We start from the raw sequence: 23,693 nt of genomic DNA on the forward strand, positions 1-23,693 counted from the left end.
CAGGTGCACGAGCAGGTTCCTTCTGCTTTGAGCACCCCCTGACTGAGCAGATTTTAAACTGAATCCACATGAATTTACTCTCAGTTAAAGACTCTCCATTTACACACACTGCAGTCTCCCAAAACGTACTCAAGTTTTATTACATGCAAATTGGATACTTTTAAGATGGTTTTTGCATATTAACTAAGTCTCTGAATCAAATTTCACCTCCAAGTTTGAGGCAGCACAAAGGGAGAAAACATCCACTTCTGCACCACTCAAATTCCACAGCTTTATTTGGAAGGACAAATGGATTTGCCAATAGTCTCCTGCTGCCACAACTGGACTATTGACAGGATCCAGATCACCTTTAGTGTCTCAGCATTATATTTTTATCCAGCACAAATTTCTTTTAACTGGCATTCCTTCACTAGTTGTCTTCCAAAGTGCCCAAGCAGCCTGCACTGGTTACCTGTCCCTACTTTGAATTCTCTAGTTGAAGATCAAACTAAATCTGTAATTAAGATTAAAGAGTAAACAATTTTATTCTCATGGCAAATTTAATTATAGATATTGATAATTACAGCCTACACTTACAATGATCTACTAAAATAATTTATATTACAAATATTTAAACAAACACACTAATGATATTTGAAATAAAATGAAGTTACTGAACTAACAGTCTGAACACCCAGAACCAGAATTTACTTAAAAAACCCAAACACTTGTTTTATTTTTTTTTCCCATCTATTCAACTTATCTGGTTCAAATGCTGACCTTTCCAAAATTTAGAAACGAAAAGGAGCTTGAAAGGACCAAAAAGCTTGACTCTACTTTCATTCACAGACTGAGAGAAGAAAAGGGAAAGTTACATCTATTCTTAACCACAGGAGAATATAGAACTTAAAACTACTTTAACCATCTTTAACATCATCTTATGTAGAATTTTAAAACAGAGTATCTCAATGAACTATTGACAGTGTCCAGAATACAGAAAGGTTGGAGCAGGACTAAATATGACTTTCATGCACTTCAGTTATTCCAATCACATGCAGCCTAAAAAAAAATCCCCAAAATCCACTTTTGCCTTGTTACACATCCCTCCTCTCCAGATGTACAGGACCAGTAAAGAGCCTTCCAGCCCAACATATTCCAAGGACTGGACTGGTGGATGGGATCCTACAGGACAAATGCTCTGCCAGAACCATTGTGTTGTTAGAACAGGGACAGAGTGGGGCTGCACTGGGATGACCTGAAAAATACACACTTGGCCCACCCTTTCTTGGTCTGAAAGCTCACAACTGATCTCTAAAAACTTTCCCTTCCTCATAATTTCTCAGGGCTTGAGTCAAGCTCAGGGTTCCTGCTCACTGTTGCTGTGGAGAGGATAAACTTGATAAGAGAAAAGTCAGACCAAGGAGTTTCAGATACTTCATAAATCTGTCACAGGAGGGGGAAAATATAGAACAACCCCCCCCACCCTTCAGCTGCACTCCACAAAACTGACCCCAGCAAATGAAAAGACTTTCAATTCTCCCCCAAGAAGAGATTATGAATTTTTGGCTTCAAGTTCCACGAGTCAAGTCAAACCTCACTACTCTCACATAAAAGTCCATCTTCAGTAAAGTAGAACTGGGCTGGTTTTGTTTTCCAGATCATGAGTCACTGCAAAAACTTCTCAGCATAAAGACCAACTGGCAGTTCTATATGATGCCCTGGAAGCAGAGTGCTCCTTAGAGAAGCCGCCCTCTCCTACGTTTTCCTTCCTCCTGGAAACTCCTGAACTCCCTGTTTTGGTTTGGTTTTCATAAACACACACTTCTTGTTACTGCTTTGCACCAGTCACATTTCAGACGGGACTGAACAGCAACACAGTTCCTATTGGATATCACTGAGAAAACTGGGAACAGTCGATGAAAATGCATAAGAAAAGGTTTTTTGGGGTTTTTCTTTCCTTTCACAGCAGAATGCAGAAACTGGAGAGAGCTGCATGTTTGTCACAGCAATATCCAAGCTGGTTCCTTAATTAAAAGTCAACCCCTTGGGAGAACATTTGCACAGCTTACACCAAAGAAGAAAAAGCAGTAAAATGAATGACTTTAACATAAAATAAGAATATATTATGAAAAGCAGCACTGAAATAGAAGACTCTAAATCTTTTTCTTGGGATGGGCCAAAATTAAAGGTTTGATTTCTACGAAACACTTTTTTTTCCCTATAAAAATGCCAACCTGATAATCAACATGTTTCTAATATTCACAAGTTGAACAGTCTCTTCCAGAAAAAAATTTTGAAAGAATAAGATGTGTTTGTAACTACTTGTAGGTGCAGCTCCAATTTGAGCATTGCTCTGCAATAATCACACCTAACCCAATTTATTTCTTTTGCCTGGAAAAAAGAAAAGTAAACAACACCAAACATAAACCAGATTAAACTTAATCTAAACCAACATTAAAAAATGAGACATTTCAAGCACCACAAAAGCTTTGGAAGTTGAAACACAAATGGAAAAATAACTAGTTATGAGACTACATCCTGAGTGCACCCCTATCACACAAATTCTCACATGTTAAGTCTGACTCCTGCCTTGTCCTGTACAAAAATAGGTCTTGATGTTCTTTTAAAACCTTAAAACTTTTGGCTGCTTTTTCTCAGTTTGTACACCTGTCAGCAGTGCATTTTCAAATTAAACTAGGGTTCTCTATGGATTTTATATTAGGAATTTAATTTCCCACCTTTATGGCCATCAGCAGTCTCCCAGCAGGAGCCAGGAATACAAACCCACGGAGTTCTGTGGCATCACTTGAATATTTGGAGAACTAATGCAAGACAAGTAACAGATGAGGTCCCACACTGTCATCCTGAAAGGACTCAGAGGCACAACCCTTTCATGCCTTGAACCCAGGCAAAAAAACCTACCCAAAAATACAGGTAGCGCTGACTTAATGATTGTCAGGAACAATTTGACAGTTTCTTAGGAACCACACTCGGGATGAGCTGTAACTCATTTCAGAAGTTAGAGAGAGCCCTGAGAGCCAGCCCCAGTCTAAAATCCACCTTTATTCACCTTCCACCAGTCCTACGCAAAACAACGACCAATTACACGGAATTTTACTGCAGATCTACACAAAAAAGTTTGCCCAATAAACTCATCAGCAGCCCATCAAACTATCCTCCCTTTTACAACACACATATTTGATAAGGGTGAGGCACCTGCAGCACAGAGCTCTGACCCAAGTGACAAACACCCTCTTCAGATAAACTGCCAATTTACGAGTCAATACAGGAGGATCAGCCCCGGATTTACTCCTCTGGCCTTCACAATTTCTTTGTTGGGACTCTCTCCTACATTTTCCATGACTGGCACGATGAACTAGTGATCATTCCCTCTAGAGCACAAATCAAAGTGCAGATCACTAAGTGGTAAAATAAGAGCGCGCCAGGTTTAATTTAGAGAAGAGGGTACCCCAGGTAAGGTGTCTGGGAGGCTGATAAATCTTCTCTCCCGGCACACAAAAGAGGCTGCATATCTTACTGTCCTATCTCAATGTCTCCACTTAAACAATTCCTCAAGAGCAGAAAAACGTTAAGATAAAAAATCACTACAGACACACAGAATGCTGCTTTCCAGCTACCTTCTTTCAATCTGAAGAAAAAGGTGAAGTAACTGGATAACAGAAGCAATGGTCAAGTCCTGCAAGTGCTCAGACTAACAAAATCCACCTAAAAGTATTATTTAATGTGTTTTAGGACAAATATTTTGGCTCCCAACTCGAGCTTGTTCAACAGATAATGATGATCTCAGCCAAAATCTGGACGTACAGCTCTTCCTAAAGGTAGTTTTTCTAGGTTTTAAGGAAGAAAAATCAAGAAACAAAAAATGAAGGAGTTCCAGGCACCTTGATTAACCCCTTCTCTTAAAAGTCTGCAACATATGGAAAATACTTGGTAACTATAATGCAAGGGTGACAAGCCTAAAGTAGAATTTTCAGTGGACAGGGAATGGCAAAAATGTTTAGTGATCCAAGATACACAGGATACCTGTCCTGAGAGTACATCCACCTGCTGGGAAAGCCAAGGGGTAAGAGACATCACACACACAAAATCATATGCTTTTACTGTACCATTATTAAGTGATATATTAAAGGCATTTTACCTTTCCCAAGATTTTGCTTCTTTAAATACTTATAATAACAACAACGTAGTAAAAAGGTATCCTTACATCCAAGCTCAAGATAAATCAAACTCCCCATCAGAGCATAAAAACTGAGCCTTTCTTGGCTTGAGACATTGCTCTGTGATCTTTTAATTCATTGTTCAATGGAAGTTTGAAAAGACTGTACAAAGAGTCACCCGTTTAACTGGGATGTGATTTATGTGTAAAAGCTTGGTTGGCAGGGGAGTTTGACTGGGAGGGCAATTTTTTAATATCCTGCTCTCAAAAAATAAACTCCTCAGCCCCTAAGACTATATCCTGAGAGTGGCTGTAATTCAGGTTGCAAATGACTGAGGGAAGATAAAAGGAGAAGGATTGTTCATCATCTCCTCTGGTAAAAAACTGCAGGATTCTGTCAGGAGAGAGTTTAAACCAAGGGAAGAGACACTCCTTCAAGGCCTCCAGTTCACCAGGAACTCTGTCACTGTCTTACAATTTGTCTGGTTTGAAGACAAAGATCTGAAAGGAAAAACCCCATATCTAAACACAGCTACAGACCAGCTCTGGCTCAGGGTGCACCTGAGTCAAACAGCTCTGGAGCCCCTGAAGGACATTTAATTCAGACACATCTGTGCTTTAACTCCCCTCTGCACTGGCCACTGTCAGACACAGGTCCTGATGTTGGATGAACCTTTTCCTTGCCTATTAATGCTGTTCTGATGTCCAGCATCTCTCCCTGGATTATGACAAGACTGGGATCTCCATCAGTGCCACCACAGCACAGCCGTGCTCCCCACACAGAGATATGTCCTGGAGAGGAACAGACTGAGCTGAGTGAATGAAAAGTTTATATTTTCTTTGCAAAAGGGCAACAGATTGTCTGGGAGAGAGGGGAGGAGGCAGGGAGACCTTTAGGCAAATACTGAACTAATGGGAACCACCAGAAAATCACCAAAACAACAACACAGATGTTTCAACTCTCGAAAACTCGGCATAAATAAAAAACACCTAAGGGTGAAAATGCTTACACTTGCACTTCTCTGAAAGAAGTTAACTGAAGTCATCCTGACCAGGTGAGAAATAAACATATAAATGATCAAAATGGTTTCTGATACACCTCAATACCACATAAAACCTGTCTCTGCTTGTACAACAATGCACACAGAGCCGTCCTGGGATTTGCCAAAACACTGAGCACATTTCAAAAACTGCATCCACCCATTCTCTGCACAACTCACTTGAAACCTGGATGCTCATGTGAAAAATATTTTCCTGACCTAGCCAGTTACAATCATAAATATATTACTTTCCTGACATAAGCACACCCAAAAAGTAATAAAAATTAAAGTTACCACAACTAAGCAGAAAATGAAGAGTTAAAAGTCAAGAGAGTGCTTTAAAGCTTTTTTCTTCTGCGAAGGCAGATCTCAACCTTTAAAGTAAAAAATATTCCAAAAATTTCAATTTGATTGCAGGACACCCCTGCAACAGGTAAACTAACTTCTTAAAAATTATCTCCAAATTAATTTAATTCAGCAATGCATGTATTTAGTTCGATTCGTTTACATTTTTGAGCATATGGTTATAGGTTAAAAAAATATATAGACAAACACATAAAGCCTTTTAAAGGACTATTATGAAGTCACAGAATGAGCTGATACCCTGAACTCACCAAAATAAAAACAAATGACACATTTAGCAGCCAGTACTTCCCCCTTTCAAGAAGTCATCAGATAATTACTCGAAACTTACTACTTAACTTTCAGTTTAGGTGCAATGCATTCACACCAACAACCTGTTCCTTCCCTCTTACAAAGTGGCCAAACACTTGTACACCAGCAGTGTCTGCTATTCTGGAGCCCAAATCACCAGAGGTGCTTAACTACTCTCCTGGTTCAGACACTTTAAAAAAAAATTAAAAAATAAAATATTCTAAGCTTGGACTCCATTCTAGAATGAGTTCAAAAAAATCCAAAGTGCTTAAGTTTAAATAAAAGAATTTTTGAAGGTTGAAACCCACATGGTTAATGAACCAATTAAGGACACACAGAAGAGCAGGCCTTAAAAAATTGTAAGAGGATGAAATGTCCAAATTTGCCACTAGAATTAAAAAAAAAATAACCACAATGATGTTTAACGAGTTGTAATCCCAGCACAAGTTTTAAAGGTTGCTATATCTTAAGATAAACGCAGCATTTAAACCCAAGACTTTTGACTCGACCTCCACCTTTTAATCTTCGAGCTTAACTAAAACAAGGTTTACACCCTTGCAATGAGGCCCTGTGCACTTTTCCCTAAACTATAACAATGCAATCTCCATTTTGAACAATGCACCTCATTTCCCTCCTTGGAAAGCTACTTTTGTCTTAAAGCCAGTAAATGCTGGATCCAGTTATAGCTCTGATTTCAAGAGCCTGAAAATTTTCAGTGTTTCTGGGGTTTTCGGGTTTTTTTAAGGCCACTTCCAAGTTGCATGTGCCTCCTTTCCTTTCAACATCAAGTTACATTTGCAAGCCCAAGCCATCTCTTCCTGTGTTTAATTGAAAGGACCTCTTTGCAAGGCGTGCCTGTCGCTTCCCTTGTTTTTAAATTTAAAGAGAAATGCTCCACGCACTTTTGACATCGTTTGCAACACGTTCAGGTGGATCATTTCTGCAGGCACCACAATCCACGCGCATATTTGCAAAGCATCCCCTTGTTACAGCCGGTCCTGCCCGCCCTCCTCCCTCCTCTCGGTGCATGTGTTTGGGAGCATCTTCTAATGCTCCCGCATCCGTGGGGTTGCCACCGGTTATTTGCAACCCCCTGTCCCCGGGAGCGCTCGCAGAAATCCCTCACACCGCGCCTGGGAGCGCGGACTGGATCTGCCAACCTAGAGGGAGCGTGTGGGGGACCCCTCGACTTGTTTGAGTTCGCCCACGGGCTCTCTACCTGGGGTGCTGCTGTAGGTGCTGTGGCTCCTGAAGCTGCTCTCAGTGCAATAACTGGCGTCGTCCTCATCCTCCATCTCCTCGGGGTAGTCGGAGTCGTCGTCGTCCTCCTCCTCCATTATCTCCTCCTCCTCTTCCTCCTCGGAGTTCTGGTTATCCTCGGGGTCTCCCTCCTCCTCCTCCTCGGACACCATGCTCTCCTCCTCCTCCTCGCTCTCATGATCGTCGTACACCACTTTGCTGATGCTCCTCCTGGACGAGGCAGCCCTGCCTTGGCTGTTGCAGCTGCCTCCTGCGCCTCCTCCTCCTCCCCCTGCTCCTGCCGCCCCGGCCCTGCCCCTGCCCTTACCGCCGCTGCCTCCCCCACCGGGGGTGCCGCCGCCGCCGCCCGCCTTCCTCTTGCCGCCCCCCCTGGGCGAGGCGGCGGCGGGCGGCGAGGCCTGGGCAGCGCCGGCTCCCTTCTGCTTGGGCCCCGCCGTCTCCGGCTGGGCCGCGGCCGCCCACCTGCCGCGGCTGCTGCCGCGCTGCCGGGAGCGCAGCCCGCCGATGGGGCCCGCCGGGGCCGGGGCGCTCGCCGGAGCGGCGGCCGCCGCCGGCTGCTGCTGCTTGGGCGGCCTCCCGCGCCGGCCCCGCATCGCTGGGCGCTGGCCGAGGGAAGGGGGAAGGGAGGCGGGGGGGGTGGTGGAAAGGGCGGCTCGGGAGGGCGCTCGGAAGTCCGGACAGGCGGCTACGGGGAGGCTCCGCGCCCCGCTCGGGCGCGGGGCCGGGCCGGGGGGGGCCGGGCCGGGAGGGCCGCGGCTCAGCGCGAATCGCCGGCGCCCCGCTCCGGATCGCCGCCGGCCGCCATCTTGTTTCCCCGCCTGCGCCTCGGCCGCTCGCGCTGACTGGGGGAAGCGGCACCAGGCCCTGAGCGCGCTCACGTGACCGCCCGCGCGCGCTGCGCGCCGCCGCCGCCAGGGGGCGCTCCCGGCGCGGCTGAGGGGGAACCGCCGAGGGACGGGGCGAGAACCGGGACCCACCGGGATACACCGGGATACACCGGGACACACCAGGACACACCGGGACCGGCACCCACACCGACCCACGGCACCGACACTGACACACGGCACTGACACAGACCCCCAGCAGCGCCACCGACCGCTGGCGCTGCCACCGAACCCCGACCCCGATCCCCGACTCGCGCTGCCTCTGGTACCGACCCCCGGCACCGACTGCCCCTGACACTGCCCCGGGCACCGACGCCGGCCCCAGCTGCCCCCGGCTCCGACCCCGCTCAGCTCGCCCCTGTCCCACTCTGGCCCCAGCCGCCCCCGCGGGGCTCCCTCAGCCGGGCGGCCCCGCTGTGCCCCCACGGCCGGACCTGCCCCGGGCTCACCGTGTGCCCCCCCCCGACCCGCGGTGCCCGAGCCCAGCGTGTCCCTCTCCCGAGGGACCCCCGGGCTGTGCCCGCCCTCTGCCCCGAGTCCCCCGGGCACAGCCGTGAGCGAGGTGGGCCCCGGGCAGGGGCTCCACACAAGGCACTTCACCCCCCACCAAGACCAGAGCCCGTGGATGTTCCCTCGGGAGAGGTTTCCCTCCGCCGCCGCCCGCACCAAGCAGCTCCCCTGTCGTACTTTAAATCCTCACCCACTAAACCCCTCTTACAGCTCACCTTTACACAGCCAGTCACTGTAAAGCACAGACTGAGATCACATATGGACCCACCATTAGCATTTTCATCCATCTACTCTGTGTCCACAGTTCACTGGATCACTACATCATCTATTTTGTGCTCCCTCTGGTTTTCCCATTTGCCAGAGCCCCCAGAGGGCTAAAAAATCGACAGTTGCACTGTTGGGTTTCCAACAGCGTCGCTTGAATTCAAGGTATCAGTTTCAGTACAAACTGAGAGCTGGCCCAAGGCACACAAACATCTTGCATTTCTGACAACCAGCCTTCTTGTCATTGCTAAATCGACACAGCTCTGGGATTCCAGAGAGCCTGAAGCTTTATCATTAGCAAATCAATCCACTCACATGTTAATTTTCTCTCAGTCCCTTGCTTATGGTTCTGAGCAAGGTAAACCCCAACCCTGGCCATGCCACAAGCGTGGCAGCTCCATGTCCAATGTGTCGTTTCATTTCCGTCCTTCCAGAGTCATTTTTGAAGTGCCTTTTGTTCATTAACCTGTTGCTCAAGCCAAGCACCTCATTAAACCCACAAACCTGCAAGTATGCAACAATGGCAGCAGGGTTTAGCCCAGTTTGCACTCTTACATCCAGCTTTTTATCTGCACCTCTCTTACATAGTGTTGCAGCTGCACAGGCTGAACCTTGGTCTAAGCACAGTATGACACACACAGCAACAGCAATATTGTTGCCCAACCCCATTTACACCTTTAGACTCAATTTGCATTCCAAACCTTCCAAATCACCTTTAGATTGCTTATGTCAGGCTAATTTTTGCAACCTCTTACAAGATTGCAAAGGATTGTGGTAACTCTTCAAAAACATGAATACACAGATACACATTTTGAGGGAGGTTATTTCACTGCCTCCCTTTGTGATCTTGGAAAAACCATCTGTGCATTCTGCCCTCTATACACTGAGAATCCAGCAAAGGTATGTAGTGCATCTACTGCACTAACCACACAGCCTGCAGCACTATGAGAGCATTATTATCTCTGAAATTCTGTGTATTTTGTGTACCTGGACTAGATCAAAGGTGCTAAGAAACATTTGCTTCTGAACTATGAATCCGAATACCTTGTCTCTCAATCCCATCTCTTATTTAGCAGTTGGTGATGTAGAAGTGCTTACTGAACAGGACATAATTTTATAGGTGGAGAAATGGATGCATAGAGAGGTACATTAACTTTCAGGGTCAGGACTATAAATCAGTCCTTTCCAACACACAGCTCAGTACAGAGAAATCAACCCTGACCCCTTAACCCACTCACATCCACTCAGAATAGAACATATTGATTAGGAACTTGAAGTTCCTTTTTGCTAGTATGGTTAAATGAGCATATTTATTACTGAATTGAATATAGCAGGAAGAGGAATTTTTGTTTGGAGACCCCACCCTGCCTCCCTGCTCAGGACAGATGGAGAAAAAGCCTCCTTTCACAAGGCACTTTGGAGAAGATGAATAGCCCAGTTGTTCCAAGCTGTTGTCTGGATGGGTTCCTCTCCCAGGATAAGGGAAGGAACCTACAGTTATTTCATAACTTGTATCAGGAATTGAATTGAAGTGTTCACCTCTCAAATCAGTTCCATGTACATTTTTCTAAGACACCAGGGTGTTGCTCAGGAACGTTACACCAGAGCTCAGCTGCACACTAAAAGTCAGTCCTAGGAAGCAAGGGCTTGCATGACTTTTGCTGGGGTAATTCAACGTATTTCCAATTGCCATTTTCATCAAGAGTATAATTCAACAGATGCTTATACCTGTAAAAACCTTCATCAAATGTTGTTTTCATAAAGCTTCATCACTTTTTATTTTAAAGAGAGTCAAACCCAATCTAAAACTATGATATACTTTGAAATGCAAGAATTGAAGCAGTATAGATGAGGTTAACTAATTGAGGTGTTCACTAGTTGAAAAAGTACTTGGAGAAAACAGACTGATGTAGTTAAGAATGTTATTTTAAATTCTGAGTTTTCTTGTTCAGAAAATGGAAAACAACTGCCAACAAGTCCCCCTCTATATGAATCTTCAGCTGCCATTGCAGTGGGTTTTTTTTAAATTTTACTTTTATATACATTTGGTACTGACAAACAGTGTATAAGCACAACTGGAACAGGTCAACTTCCAAAGTGTCTTAAGGCTTTCAACTGTGGGAGCAGCTCTTTCAAAGTTACACAGCCCAAGTCCAGCAAGTGCCCTCAGCATTTCTACCACAACCATCTTGTGTCTGGCCAAGAATCATGGGGTACTTTAGGATGTTCTTATGATTGAGTATCAAAATGCAACATGAAAATACAATCAAGCATCCAGCTCCTCATCCAGTCAAAAAGAGAGCTTTTAATACATGAGTTTCAAACTTACAACCCCCATGTAGCTACAGAGTAACCGGGCTCCTCCTATGTAGAAAACAACTTTTCACATCCCCAATATGGAGTGCTAATACATCCCTGTCATAAAAGGAATCAATAAAAAATAAATGTGTTAATAGTGAATTTCCAATTCAAATGATTTCCAGCACTTCAATAGAATAGGTCTGAGAGTCTCTCAGGTGGTTAAGTCTTTGTAATTCCCTCAAACTTCCTTCAATCTTGTTGAGTTCAGAGTAGAACCTCACCTAAAAAACAGAAAACATAGACATTTAAAGTAAAATACATTTTAATTCTTTTCATACATCGTCATCCTGTGGAACTATCTGTGGTTCTGCACAGTTTCAGATATTTAAACCAAACAAACACAGCAGCTTTTGAAATCACAATGAGACAGAAGCAACTGCCATTTCCTGCTCAGGAAGGAGCACACAGAGGAGGACAGACATTGTTTAATTCACTAGATAATTTGCTGCTGTCTGCTTTCACCCTCCTCAGTGATTCCAAACCCAACTGAAAATGAAATAATCATCCCAGAAGATGCAACTTACTTGGGCTCTCACAAACTTATGCAGGTTTGAAAGCAACTCTCTTGCTTCTGGCAGTATCACCATGACTGTGAAATGAGCATCAAGTAACAGGCACATCCAATCCATGATCTGAAGATAAACCAAGAAAAGAACACTTACACTTCACAATCTGCAAATGACACAGATTTTGCTTTAAAAGCTCAACTCTGAAACATTAATTTCTAATGCAAAATGCAGAGGCTCATATTGTAAGGCAGTATTTGGGTTTTCACTGTTATAGTGTTACATCTGACAATACAGGTTGTATTAATACTTTCTAAAATGAATGTAGATGTCAGTTGATTTCAGATATTCACAACTACTCACAAATTTACACACCACAGAAAGAGAAGGAAATACAAGTCTTAGAATGAATTTCTCACCTGATTTATAGTGGGAGAGCGAACTCCAGGAAGAGTGGTATTCACTTTTTCACTGCATTTCACATACAGGTAATACAAATACCTGAGAAACAGCTAAAAGTAGAAAAGTCAGAGCATTTTTAAAGGGCAAACATTTAACAGCCTGAGGCATTTTGTCCTGCTCACAGTAATGCTCATGAAGGTTTTTTTAATTTGGTTGTTAAAGCAACATAGATATCTGTATACTACACATTAAAACCAAGTTTTATGGTTCTCTTACACCACCCACAGCTGGATGTTTGAAAATTCTCAGCAATATTCAATGTAAATTACAGCCAGGGGTAACCATTGTTCCAGTGCAATGTAATTCAGACAAAGACCTTTCTAGGAACTTTCCTAAAACCTGTATCAACATTAATAATCTTAGTCCCACTCTCACTTTCAGTACCCAAAAATAAATTGCTACTGGTCAGAATAAGGTCAATGAGGAGATGTGTCAGTTCTGAGATGGTTTTTCTGAAATCATTGGAAAGCCACATATATGCTCAGGTACATGCAGTTCTTGAAGTTAAATTTCAGGTTTTGAGGAACAGGGGAATTTGGTGGGTTTTTCCTTCAACTGAGATGTTTTGAGAAGATCTTGATTTGTATTACATTTGACATTACACAGAGTGTACAGTTTGTTTCTCATATTTTCTAAATTTTTGTTGCTGATGGAACTGAGTAAATCAACATGTCTTGTTCCTTTTTTAAGAAGCATCTAAATCAAGCAAAAGCACCATTACTTTCTAACAAAATATAAACAACATTTTCCAAGTAGGCTGGGTCATAAACAGGGTTTCTTACTTATGTTCTAAAATAAGCAAGGACTACAAAAATTAGTAAAATTTCTATACATATGTGGAAAACTGTGACATTCCTTAACATTAAATCTTATGAGGCACCTCAATTTAATTTTGATGCATTAATTTGTTATTCAGACTCCACTAAGAGTGGAGAGTTTCTCACATGCAATTGAAAAACTCTCTCTTTTCTTTCTCTCCCCACAAAATAACAAGGGTTTTTACACTTTTCAAAGTCAACATACTTACAATAACTTGTTGAGCTGGGAGGTTTTTCAGGTGAGGCAAAAGAAACGTTTCACTGTAAGCTGAATGGAGAACAGCATTTCTGGGCAGTGCTATTAAGGGAATAAAACTGCAGGAAAAATACCAGTTTCTACAAACCAGAGTGAATTCTAAATATAATATTTCTCCATGTTCTTTGAGACAAGTCCTACTTGAATCATCCTTATTTCTATCATGAAATACTGACAGCAACTAAAACATCACAAAACAGTTACCTTGAACAGTTGTGTTCACTGCAAGGATGTAACTGCCTCGTGTTTCAACAGGCATCCAAATCACTGAGACCATTTGCTCTTGAATAGAGAACAGGTTTGCAATAATGTAAGTTTAAATTGGTGTAGATGCTTTCTAAAAGTTATATGTTTCTATACATGTAGCTCGTTAAAAATTTTCTAGTTCCTGTACATTTTCTATTTATATAACTCAAACTGAAAGAGGGGAAATTTAGGTTAGATGTTAGGAAGGAATTCTCCTCTGTGAGGGTGGGGAGGCCCTGGCACAGGTTGCCCAGAGAAGCTGTGCCTGCCCCATCTCTGGGAGTGTCCCAGGCCAGGTTGGACAGGGCTTGGAGCAACCTGGGCTAGTGGAAGGTGTCCCTGCCCACACCACGGGGTGGGACTGGATGAGCTTTAAGATCCCTTCCAACCCAAACCATTGTATGATTCCATATCCTAAACCATTTTTCTACTGAGTAAGAACTTCTCCTATCCAAAATTTTCAGCAATAATAGAAGATGTGTCAAATAGAAGCATCCACAGCACATACAGTGCACTGGCTTCCCTTCACTGCCCAGAGGATACAACAGTGCTGCCCTGTGAGGTCCAATGGGGCAGGATTCACCATCGCTCTTGGAATGGGTTTGCCTTGGGAGTTTGGTGTCACACGTGTCCTGGTCCAGCTCTGCATTGAAACCATTTTCTACAATTTCAGTCTTAACTCCCTTATTGTTGAATTCAACATCAATGTAACAGATGACAGAGTCCAGATCCACATCTGTCATTCGAAGGTAGGCATCACTAATGCTGCAGGAGAAAATGCCACATGTTTAAGACTTTTAATCATTAGCTTTAAAAATCAGCAATACCATCAACCCACCGGCAGTACACACTCTTTGGAGCTTACTATGAAAGTAAAAACATATACTAAAAGTTGGTGAAGAAAAAAAGAAGTGATTTCAAGTTACCTTAAAAATGTTTTCAAGCAAGCATAGGTCATTTGTTCAGGAATATCTGGAAACCGTTGTAGGCAGATTTGTAAGAGATAGAAATCTCTTTTTTCCAAAGCAATGGGCATTAAATCTGGACATAAACTGTAAAAATAAGCAATTAATAGGTTGCACAGTTCACACCCACTGAGAACTACATTTACAACTAAGGCAGTGGTACCAATCTTGCTCCCCCAGCTGGATTTTTACGTAAAACATCAGCTTCACCAGAAAATAAGCACCTTTGACAGTAAATTCTGATAATTCAAGAGTGCTTTATGAAGAAAGGGATTTCTACTTTTTTAATTTTATATTTAAAGACTACTCCCCACAGTTTAAAAAGAGCAGAGTCATTCATTACCTGTAGGACAAGTCTCTGGTTTCCACTATCTGCAGCAGGAAACTTTGAGGGTAGTACCTTGGGTTTGCTTTACATCTGTTTGTCAGGGCAGTGACCACACTCCCAATGGCAGCTTGTAAATCTGGTGTCTGTGTTTTTGACATCAGTTGTTTCAGTTCCCTTTCTAACACGTTTGTAGGAGCATCCTGGAAAAGACAAATATTGCACAACTCAGAAACACAAGGCACAGGTTGGAGAACTGTCCTGGTACTCATTAGAAACAGACTTAGTTTTGATCTCAAGCTAAAAATATTTACAGAAAAATCCCTCACCACTCTGTGTTTTGATAATTAATCAAGCATGAAAGAGCCAAATGAGGTAATTACTGCCTTTGAACTCAGGTAACTGTATCTTTCAGTTACTCATGGATTAATCACCTTTTACTTCAGGAACATTCCCAAGGTGTTCAGCCACAGGTGAAATACAGGTACATTCACATGAGAGTGGAAACTTAACCTCCCACAACACTGGCAGCGAGTTCCAGAAAGGAACTGAACAGCTTGTTCCTGCATTTGCAGTGGATTTCCCAGCATTCAGACTTCATAGAGCCAAACTGCCTTCAACAAAATTAAACCCATAAATAAGAACGTAAAAAAGCAGAGTTCAGGTAAAATATCCTCCCACCTTATTTACTGTAAGAGGTTGTCATCAAAAATGAACAAATTTGTGCAAGTTTTCAGAACTCAGCTGTTATAAGCACTGCACTGTACAGTTCTCAAACACCCTCCTATGACAAAACTGAATTTCATCAAGTCCAAATTCTGTTCTTGCACAAGAACATCCTTCAACTCACCTGTTCAAGGCAGCCTTGTCAACCTGATGTGTGCAAGAGGACACAGAAAAAGATAACAGCTTAAGAGACACCTGGAATATTCCCAGTGTCTAAACACTGCTTGAGGATATTTGCTTTACTTACTTTGAGATTTAGTAAGAGCTGCCCAACTGAGAAGTTCTCTGGCTGTACTTTGGCAACATTGCTCCTTCTTGATCTTAACTAAAGAAAAATAAACAGTTACTATTCAGTGACTATTCACTTAAGGATTTCAGGCAAGACAACCAGGAACTTCATGTGTCAAATTACTGCACACATTACAACCAGTAACTCCAATTCCAGGAACAGTGTTGGAAACAATGAGCAACACAAAGTGAAATTTCCTTCTGCTACAACAGCTAAAAGGGATCAGCAGCACGGGGAAGAGACAAGACACACAAAAACCTCTCATGACCCTGATGCCAACTTACATTCATTCTGGACTCAGGTTTTAGAGCTACAGACTCCTGGGACTGGAAGGAAACCACCAGGTCCTCACCTTCCAGGGTGTCCCAGTTCACAAAGGAAGACACACCTGTGAACACACAAATGAAATGATATGAAGGCAACACTTAAAGCACGTTTATTAAAGTATGAATATTGCAGTAACTTCTTATGCTAGTAGATAACTTTCTGAAATATAACCTAAGTGATTTTATGCCAAGGAAGTTGCCAGTTTTATGTCAGCAGCATACTTTTTTCTCATCCTGTTTCTTCATTCTGCCTCTGGGAGGAAAAGAAGTTATTACACAATTTATTCTGAGCACTACTTGCAAGAACATTTTCCCAATGCAATGTTCAATGAAATCCACTATGGCAGAACAATTTTAAACTGCAGTTCACATACTAAGGTTTGACATTGCTCTATCTAATCACAAAATCCTTGAAAATATATTTTAGGAAAGAGCACTTCCTTTTGTTTTCAGTATTCAGCACCAGCATTCCAATATTTTCAGTAATTTTCCAGTACCTGAATGACAACCCAGGTTAAGTGAAGTCACAAAAATTCAAACATTTGTGTGCTTTGGCATTCCCAGCAGCAGTAAATTTAACAGCCAGGAACACAATACAGGGTTAGGTAACTTCAAGCTGTTCAGAATCAATTGATTTTAATAGGACTGCATTAAAATAACTTTTACACAAATTCAGAAGTCTTTCTTTTACAAGAGTTTTTCCCTGTAATTATAAAAAAATCTTACCAGGGGTTTGACTGTCCTTGAGCTTTCCCACAGCAGCTGCCAGGGATGATGTTTCACACTTGTACATAATCACAGTCAGCACTTTGCCATGAGTTAAAAAAAACTTTTCCTCATAACACCACAACTGCAAAATATTAAAATGTACCATTAATGAGGGGAGCAGAGAAGTCCATTCTGCACAAGCTGACAGGGAACTCCTTACTATAAAATTCAGATAAAAGGCAGTGATCAGATTATATTAAACTACTTTCAGTAGGTTTAACACTTGTTAGCAGATCTTCATTACCTGCTGATTTTAAATACAGAAATTAGAAGTTTTCTGTTGGGTATTTTTACAGAGATGTTTTAAAGCACAGTGGCTGCTCTGAGGCATTAAGTCCACTGATAATTTTCTTTTTAGGTTCCCTCTTGTTCAATATTAAGACAAAACCAGTCAGCTGTTCCAGTTCACTGGTGCATTTATTGCTTAGGTGTTGTTTTAATTGACACTTGAAATTACCTTGAAATACTGTTCAGGGAGATCATAGAATCATTGGGGCCATCAACTGCAAATTGTCTGAACAGAACAATTGGCTGGGTTTTGTATTTAATTAGTGATTTCATTTGCACCAAACAATCAAGACCATCAGAAGTGAGAAGGTACTAAATTAATCAAAGAAATTGCCAAAAGCCACTCCTCTCCTGCTAAATATTCCAACAGAAACAACCCATTGACTGGTCAATATTAATTTTGCTTCAGGAGTTGGCCCCCACTGCTCCTCAGCAGAGCTCTGCAGCCCCACACTCCCTTCCCTGCTGCCAAACACACAAAGCCTGGGGACAAATCCAGACTGAACCTACCTGGCCACTGGTCCCCAGGGGCAGCTCCTTCGAGGTTTGCAACGTCTGAAATTTTGTATTCCATATGGTCAAGCACTCTAAGGAAAAGGACAGGAGTTACAAACCCCAAAAGCAACACAAATGCTACACTTGCCTTTGCTACTTTCCGTTACAAGCATCTGTGGAAACAGAAATAACTGTTTCCAAACCAAGTATCCAGCACTGGGAATTATGTCACTGAGGTCAGAGCTCAATGTTCAAAGGTGAGCTGGTTTTCCAGTGAAGAGCTTTAAACAAGAGGGGCAGCACAATTTCCCTGCTTAGTGCTTTGCTTAAGAAAATTTCAGATCTCATGACATCTTACTGTGATTTTTCAAGTTACCTTTGGGTTCTTTGTCAGGTGCAGCCAGACTGCCCAGCACTGCCACGTGGTCTTTATCCAGGACTACCAAAGATGCTCCTTTCAGAACACTTCCAGACACTGAAAGGTTTAGTAGCAGTGACTTGGGCAAAATTTGTTCTTCCTCTTCAGTATCTTGCTGCAGAGGTATCAGAACCTGGTACACAGAGTCATTGGAATCTGTCCAAAAAAAGGGATTACTCTTTTTTATCATCTGCTCTCGTGGAAAAATTATTTGATACGATATGGCAAAGGTACATCTAAAAAGAACAAAATCCAGTGAATGCTCAAGGAAGAAATCATGCAGGATATTAAAATTGTGATGCAAAGCAGTAAAATAAAGGTACAGCAGGAGATCTACAAAGTACAAGTGATAACAGGTAGGAACAGATAAAGTATTAGGAAGGTTTAATTACCACTTCTAGCTGGTTTAGAAAGTTTAAAGAGCTAAAAATATGGAACAACTATTCATAAATATCAACATTTCATGTCCTTTCATATAAGTCTTTGCTTCATTATCACATCCTGTTAGAAAAGGTAACTTACACAAACACAGAAGTGTGACAGTTTGGTTTTTTAGATATGCTGTGAAATTCAGTGGTTTAGATGATTCCTCTGGTTCCAGCCTGTACTTGTGGACACTGTCCAGCTTGGGTTTCTGCACATAGACAAAAAAGTCCCCATCCTAAAACAAACAAAAAAAAATAACGTGTTCCTTTAATTTACACAAAGAAGACAGAACAGAAATTCAGATATTAGTACTGCTTAACTTTGAATGTTATGCAAAATTAGGAATTTGTGGCACGTAAAGAAAATTCTAATTTGATGTAACAAATGGATTCACAGAAAGAAGCATTTGAATAGACAGATTCATGTATAATTCCTTTACAAAAAATATAAATCCTACTAAATAGGATCTTCACAATGAGCAATGAAGTGTCTCACAATGTCTGCTGTGTTTCATCTTATTTGTTCTCTGAAGTTCTAAGAGCCCAGCCCTAAAAGCAACACAACTTCCATTTAACTGCTGCATTGATTAAATCAGGATAATGATTTCACTAAAAGCTCTTAAAATCAAATGAAACAGGTGATTGATTTTGTATAAAGCACTAAGATCTGCTGCTATGGAAGTTTTTAAAAGGGAAAAGTATTTGACTCACTTTCTCAGTAGCAAAAACTACGACAGGTTGTTGACTTTCCATAAAAGCTCCACTCCACCTAAAACCAGAAAACTGCATGAGCATGTTCCAAATTCTAGGTTTATACCTAAAGTCAGAGCACTATTCTTTAGGCAGCTTCTTATTTTTAGGATACTTACATACATGACTCTAAAAAACAATTTGCCCCGAGATCTTGGTCCTTGATTTCTCCCCATCCCCTCCAAAAGGGAACAACTTCCATCCTCGTGGGCAAGTTCCTCCAAGCAAGAATTGCCATAAAATTCATCACTCACCTGATGGCTTCATCTGAGATAATGTTTTCAATCTCTTGTTGTGGGGCTTCCAAAAGCACATCCAGAGTTCGGACACCCCCTCCCTTGAACAGCACCACGGGCCCTCCCTGGGGCAGGGAATGTATCCTGTGCACATCTGCTGAGAGCTGCAGAGAACCAAAATAAATCAGGGGTCTTCAGTCCATCACCTTGAAAGGCAAATGCTTTATTCATTTGTTTTTTTAAAGTTCTTCCAATAAACTTTTAACAGAGGAATGATGAAACTTTAAGATTCCTAACAATGTAGATCTACTATAAATAATGCAAGTCACTGCCCAGCAAAAAGCCAGGATGAGCATCACATCCCTGAATCACATCAGAAAAACCATAACTGAGGGTCAGGAGTTCACACAAAGTGCTGTTTAACACATCAGTCAGCAGAAGACAAAGATCTACATTTGAATACAATTCACCATCTTTAAAGAAAGTCCTCAGAAACTTTGGCCTTGGAATACGAATCGTTTTAAGAGCAATATTTTGATGATAAAGTCAGTCCAAGGGGATTCCTCCAATACTCCACAACATCCTGGAGCACAAATCAAAACATTGGTCAGCTAAATATGATCAATACTATGAAAATTAGAGCATCTCTTCCCTCCAAAACATTCCCATAAGAGCAAAGAGCAAACACAAGGAAGAGACTTACTGTTGCTTTAAAGGCCTTGTCCAAGTTAATATCTTCATTCTTCCATATTCTTAAAACCTTTAAGAAAAGCATCATTTTTAAGCCCAATAAAACAGTAGCAAACAGACTTCTCAGCACCCAAAATATCAGCAAATTGCACCAGGAGGAAAATACACAAGAAGTAGTCACGGGGATCTGAGTGGGAACTGCCCCAGGGGGGTGGTTTGTGTGAGAAGAAGCTGAAGCAGAGACAACTGGAATAGAAACCAAGCTCAGAAATCCTGAACTGGACAGAAAAGATGGGAAAGAATAAGGAAAAAGATACAGCAGAACTCTAAACTCTAAATCTGGAGACAGATTAAGACAGGGAAAAGAGTGTTGCAGGTAAAATGAAAGGTCAGGGAAGATATTTCCTCAACAACAACATGGAAAAGCCAAAGGCTCAGCACGATCTAAGCCAATGCTATGTGTGCACAGAGAAATGTTTAACTGGGAAACCAGAGCAGAAAAATAAGGCTGGAGGTCTGAACTGTTACAACCATTTCAGTACAATGGTCATGCAGCTGTAACTGGAGACACAAGAGGAGAAACAACTCCTCCTTAGGGAATGAATGCATCAGGCACTGAGAATGCTTTAGAGGGCCACCAGATAACTGATGCTCAGCACAGTGACCCTCATGTCACTGCTGTGCTGTGAGGGCTCCACACCTTTACATTCCACCAAAACCTGCCAGTTTCCTCCCCACACTCCCTCAGAGGACCCACCATATCCTCTTTTCCCCCCCAGAAGGATAAAGGCTCTCACCCTGTCGTCATGAACAGCGATGTACTCGTGAGTCTCAAAGTTGCACACGACAGGACAGGTGAGAACCTGCCCATGTTTCACTGACCAGCAGCCCAGAGGCTTCTGATCTGAGATCTGGAAGAGTCAGAACAAAGGCACTGTCACTAAAATATAACATATAACAGATGACTCTGGGGACTTTTCTCATCCCAGAAAGGAAATGCAAGGCAGCAACATCTGATCTGAATGAGAATAGCAAAATATGGAAAGTGCTACACTCCAATTCCTCTGGAGCATTCCTGTTCCTGACTTTAACACCAGCAATTGCAGAATAACAGGAAAGAACTCTACCTCAATTAGAATTCTTTCTTTTCACATAAGAAAGAACTTTGACCTGTAACAGTCTGAAGGGCTCACCCCATGAGCACAGGTGTGAGGAAGAGCTGTTCCAAAGGGCAGGTACTAATTTTAATCACTAGTGAATGTGGTTTTCCTCACTAATACAATCGTGGTTTTTCCCTTCCTATTTCAAGGTGAGTTAGTGAGACCAAGAGCAATGGATGGTACTGTCTGAGCTCCTGTTCTGTGTGATTTTCAGACTGTTGTGAGGGCACTCAAGCCCCTCTCCTCGCTCCAGAGCTACACAGGGTGTATTTATAACATAGTTCTGTTCTCACCTTTGGTCTTGGCAGTGGGAATAAACAACTCAAAGGGGGTTGTATCATCAATCCACACAGATCATGGAATGGTTTGGGTTGGAAGGGATCTTAAAGCTCATCTCCTTCCACCCCCTGCCATGGGCAGGGACACCTTCCACTAGCCCAGGTTGCTCCAAGCCCTGTCCAACGTGGCCTTGGACACTTCCAGGGATGGGGCAGCCACAGCTTCTCTGGGCAACCTGTGCCAGGGCCTCACCAACCTCACAGTCAACATTTTCTTCCCAATATCTAATCTAATTCTACTGTCTCTCAGTTTAAACCCATTCTCCTTTGTCCTGTCACTACAACCCCCAAACCCATGGATGTGAAAGCCACTTACAGAAAGAGACTCAAATATTTGCCGCGTTTTCTTATTACGGCCACCAAAATAATCAACATAGACCAGCACATACTTTCAGTTCCAAGCGCTGCAAACTAAACCCTTTTCTCCTCCAGCCGCCAGCCCCGCACCTGACACAGCGCCGAGCCCGGAGCTCCGCGGGCTCCGGGAGGGAGGTGATTATTGCGATGGGGAGAGAACATCGGCAAAGGGAGAAATAACCTGAACAGTCGGGGAGAGGGACGGGGGTGGCGCGTCAGGCCGGGAGGGAGGGAGGGAGTGAAGGGGGGAATGAGGGAGGGAGGGAGCGCGGCCCGTGCCCCGCGCGGGGTCCTCGCAGGCCGGGGCCGCCCCCCGAGGAGGCGCGGGCGGTACCTTGAAGAGCGTGGCGGCTCGGCCGCGCTCGGTGAGCAGCACGAGGTCGGGGCCCGGGCCCGGCTCGAGGCTCATCCCGGGGCCGCCGCCCGGGCCGGGCCCGCGCAGCGTGAAGCTCTCGCACAGCGCCGCCATCTTGGCTGGGCCCGCCTCTCGCGAGACCCGGCGCGGCGCGCGCGCCCGGGCGTGACCCGGCGGGGGCGGGGCCGGCGGGAGGGGCCGCGAGTGTCGCGACAGGGACGGCGAATGTCGCGACCGGAGCGCGGCTGTGGCACGGCCCGGCCCGGCCCGGCCCGGCCGGCACTGCCCGCCTGCCCCTGCCCTGAGCGGGCGGGGAGGCTCTGCAGCGGCCTCCGGCACAGGGTGTACGGGCACGGTGCTGTCCCAACGTGTAAATATTGTAAATGCCGTAAAATCAATGACTGTTCTCAGAACGCCGTCACGGGGCGGGGCACTCGGGATCAGGATTCAGCGCCTTATTCACTTGTCCCCAGTGGGCTTCCCGCACGGCATCGCTCACTCCCACGGCCATTCCCACGGGAGCGTCCCGGCGTGCCGCGCTGTCACGTGTACGCTAATGAGGGAGGGCACGTGTACGCTAATGAGGGGTGATGCATATGCTAATGTGGGTCACGTGCATGCTAATAAAGGGTCACGTGTATGCTAATGAGATGGGCTTCTTGTATGTGTATGTTAATGAGACGGGTCCCTTGTATGTTAATGAGAAGTGTCACGCCTACGTTAATGGAGGGGTTAATTGTATGTTAATAGGGGGGTTAACTGTATGCTAATGAGAGGGGTCATGTGTGTGCCAATTAGCACGGCATCAGGTAAAAGGCTTCGCTGGGGTTTGATCTCCGCAATAAAACATCGCTGGGTTCCGGACAATGCGATGAGCTCCTGCCCCTGCGGTGTCCCCGCTGCGGGTGGGACTGTCCCCTATGCGGGTGGGACTGTCCCCTATGCGGGTGGGACTGTCCCCTATGCGGGTGGGACTGTCCCCTATGCGGGTGGGACTGTCCCCTGTGCGGGTGGGACTGTCCCCTATGCGGGCGGGACTGTCCCCTATGCGGGCGGGACTGTCCCCTGTGCGGGCGGGACTGTCCCCTGTGCGGGTGGGACTGTCCCCTATGCGGGCGGGACTGTCCCCTGTGCGGGTGAGACTGTCCCCGCTGCACCCGCCCAGCCCGGCCCCGAGGGCTGCGGGGGCCCGGTCCGGTGTGTCACCGCTCTGGGAGGCGTTTGCAGGTGTAGGATTCTCAGTGTGTTCAAATTCCACCGCAGCCCCGCCCAAACTGTAAAACACACCCGATCAACCCAAAGCCCGCCAGGTCAGCTCTGGGCACTGGGGGTCACTGGGGATCACTGGGGGTCACTGGAGGTCCA

At 44.2% G+C, this 23,693-nt stretch overlaps 2 protein-coding genes across 13 annotated transcripts in view; both read right to left on the bottom strand.

Moving 5' to 3' along the window:
* Positions 1–7,936, bottom strand: part of BPTF (bromodomain PHD finger transcription factor) — a 52,066-nt gene extending 44,130 nt beyond the window's left edge. For 8 of the 12 annotated variants that reach the window (XM_064676082.1, XM_064676078.1, XM_064676084.1 and 5 more), the window contains exon 1: positions 7,070–7,935. In XM_064676082.1, coding sequence (XP_064532152.1) covers positions 7,070–7,703 — 634 coding nt within the window. In that variant the 5' untranslated portion in view covers positions 7,704–7,935. Of the gene's footprint in view, positions 1–7,069 lie in introns of all 12 variants that reach the window. The other 4 variants (XM_064676085.1, XM_064676081.1, XM_064676083.1 and 1 more) reach the window with 1 other exon arrangement.
* Positions 7,937–11,053: 3,117 nt separating this feature from the next.
* Positions 11,054–22,467, bottom strand: NOL11 (nucleolar protein 11). The gene is made up of 18 exons (XM_064676095.1): positions 22,308–22,467; positions 20,916–21,029; positions 20,132–20,188; positions 19,447–19,592; positions 19,154–19,211; positions 18,540–18,678; positions 17,976–18,173; positions 17,615–17,691; positions 16,775–16,898; positions 16,007–16,110; positions 15,681–15,758; positions 14,726–14,910; positions 14,344–14,469; positions 13,961–14,182; positions 13,125–13,203; positions 12,055–12,147; positions 11,654–11,761; positions 11,054–11,350 (listed from the first exon to the last, which is right to left on the bottom strand). The coding sequence occupies exons 1-18, from the start codon at positions 22,440–22,442 to the stop codon at positions 11,237–11,239; spliced, it is 2,157 nt and encodes a 718-aa protein (XP_064532165.1). The 5' UTR covers positions 22,443–22,467; the 3' UTR covers positions 11,054–11,236.
* Positions 22,468–23,693: the final 1,226 nt, after the last annotated feature.

Source organism: Pseudopipra pipra, chromosome 19 (genome assembly GCF_036250125.1).
Source record: "Pseudopipra pipra isolate bDixPip1 chromosome 19, bDixPip1.hap1, whole genome shotgun sequence".
In the NCBI taxonomy this organism is placed as follows: Eukaryota; Metazoa; Chordata; class Aves; order Passeriformes; family Pipridae; genus Pseudopipra; species Pseudopipra pipra.